This window comes from Merops nubicus, unplaced genomic scaffold (genome assembly GCF_000691845.1).
Source record: "Merops nubicus isolate BGI_N331 unplaced genomic scaffold, ASM69184v1 scaffold24763, whole genome shotgun sequence".
In the NCBI taxonomy this organism is placed as follows: domain Eukaryota; kingdom Metazoa; phylum Chordata; class Aves; order Coraciiformes; family Meropidae; genus Merops; species Merops nubicus.
This window is the reverse complement of record NW_008601360.1, coordinates 1-2,316: the sequence shown is the minus strand read 5'-3', so window position 1 is coordinate 2,316 and position 2,316 is coordinate 1. Positions and strand designations below refer to the sequence as shown.

General features: G+C 62.4%; 1 protein-coding gene across 1 annotated transcript in view; it reads right to left on the bottom strand.

The window, feature by feature from the left end:
- Nucleotides 1-1,340, bottom strand: part of LOC103770711 (dysferlin-like) — a gene marked incomplete at both ends in the record, with an annotated part of 5,787 nt that extends 4,447 nt beyond the window's left edge. The window contains 3 exons of the mRNA XM_008937984.1: nt 103-216; nt 516-631; nt 1,299-1,340. Coding sequence (XP_008936232.1) covers nt 103-216; nt 516-631; nt 1,299-1,340 — 272 coding nt within the window. The remainder of the gene's footprint in view (nt 1-102; nt 217-515; nt 632-1,298) is intronic.
- Nucleotides 1,341-2,316: the final 976 nt, after the last annotated feature.

The window sequence follows — 2,316 nt, the reverse complement described above, 5'->3', positions numbered from 1 at the left end:
GCCTGTGTGTGTGCACCACTGAGCAGAGTCTGGCCCCAGCCTCTTGCCCCCCGGGGCCCTTGAGCTCTTGAGATGCACAACCCCCCCCTGAGATGCCGTTACCTCCACCCGCAGGATGTCATCTGCAGAAATGTCCTCCACCTTCTGCTCCACGTGCTCCACCAGCTTGGTCTGCAGCTCCAGCAGGATCCTGCCGCGGTACGCCACTCCCTCGCCCTTGGGGGCAGACCAGGGACCCCGTCAGGACCCCGCAGCCCCCTCCCCACGGGCCTTTGCTCTCCGTGGGCTTCGCTGGAGAAGACCAAGGGCAGGCCGAGCGTTCCTGCAAGCGCCTCCGAGGCGGGGGGCGTTGGGGAGCAGAGCGGCACCAGGAGGCGTGTGGCTGGTGGGAAGAGCCAGAAAACACCGTGCAGGTCCTACTCCTACAGCCAGTCAGGGTTAAAAGCAGCTTTTTTTGGTGGCAAGGAGGGGTGGCAGATTAGTCTGGGCCGTGCTGGAGAAGAAGCTGATGTCACCTTTCCCAAGTTGAGGGTCTCGTAGGGGTCGGGGAAGCCGGTGAACTCCCGGGGGCTGCCGTAGAGGTTGACGTAGCAGGGACCAAAGGTGGGCAGGAACCCGAGGCCATCATCCACTGAGGGGAAAGAGCCATTAGAGAGTCCTGAGGGCACCTCGGGGACGTGTCCCACAGGGCTGTGCTGCAGGACCACGGAGACCACGCGCATGGGGCTGGAGGCCACCAAAACCTCGCCGTTTTTCACCCCCTTGGAGTCCTACGACCACTTACCTTCTTGTAGGGCAAAGAGAAGGTGGGCGTGGGGCTGTGTGAGGGCACAGGGCTTCCTGGCCCAGGAAGGGTTCCCAGAGGAGGGGAGCATTGATCTGCTGGTGGGACCCAGCATAGGGGAGTCATCCCCAGCTCCCCTTCGGGCAGCAAGAGGCCTCAGAGGAGAATGGCTCATTTTTATGAGACCTCAAGCAGAAGGAGCAACAAAGGAGCAGAAACCACTTGCAGGGTCCTGCTCTGAGCTCCTGAGCTGGTTGCCCCCCATGCAGAGCTGGCTCAGTGCACAAGGAGACCATGAAGACACCGCTGCCCAAGGTGGACACCCCAAAGCTGCTGTGGGATGGGCCGTGGAGCCTGTCCCTGCTCCCACAGGGCACAACCCGTCCCCTCTTCCCACCAAGGTGCCCAGGCATGACACAACCAATCATCCCCCAGCTCTGGCCAGCAGTCCAGCCCTGAGGGCAACTGAACTGGCCCCATGGTGGTGGCAACCCAAGGGGCTAAGGGCACGTACGGTCTGTGGCTTTCAGAGGCTTCGCCAGAGCAGGAAACTCATCTGAGGCACAAAGAAATGGAGAGAGGTTAGGAAAGGCTGGAAGAGCAGCGTGAGGGTTGGGTAGAGGGCTGAGGAAATGAGGGTGGATGTTCTCATGAGCTTCTGGAGCCAGCAGAAGAGACAGAGAGAGAAAGGGAGAGGTTGTTACATAGATTGGAGCTGAGGAACAATTTCTTGCCCTGGAGGGTTGCCCAGGGCTGTGCCAGGCTGCCCAGGGCAGTGGTGGAGTCCCCACCCCTGGAGGGGTTTCCAAGCCGTGGAGATGTGGGGTGAGGGACACGGGGCAGTGGGGACCTGGCAGGGCTGGGGGAGGGTTGGACTCCAGGAGCTGAAAGGTCCCTTCCAACAGAACAGCTCTGTGCCTCTACGTCCCTGTCGCCCTCCCCGTGGCTGCAGGACCCATGTGGAAGGATTCCAGCACCCTGAAGGATGTTCTGCACCCTCCAAGAGTTGGGTGGAGCCACTGGGCAGGGGGGACCCACAGTTCCCTGGCACCTCCTCGGGATGAAGTGATGGGGTGGGATGTGCCAGTCCTGGGGAGACCCCTCCCAGCCTTCTCCCCCTCCCCACCAGCCTCTCTCTCTCTCTCCAGGCTGGCCCAGGAGCTGCACTTGAACTGGAGAAGAGAGGGGCTGGACACAAGCACGAGGGTGGAGAACCCCAACTCATGCACGGCCGGGCAGTGCTGGGGGGACACAGGCTGTGGGATGTGCAGCTGCAGCTTTGCACCAGGCTCGTGTCCTGGCAGCTCCTGCCAGGTCCATCCCTCATCCCTACAACGCCAGGATGGTCATTGGAGGGGTGGGGGCTCACAGGGATGGACACCACGAAGGGAGGGGAGCCTGATGGGGGTGCAGATGCCCCCAGAGCTCGTTAGCAGCAGGAGAAGCTCATGCAGGTTAGGACAGCCTCTGCTCCTGGCCCTGGCGTGGTCCTCAGCAGCCCCACAGCCGTGGCCCAGCTCCCTGCCCTCCCG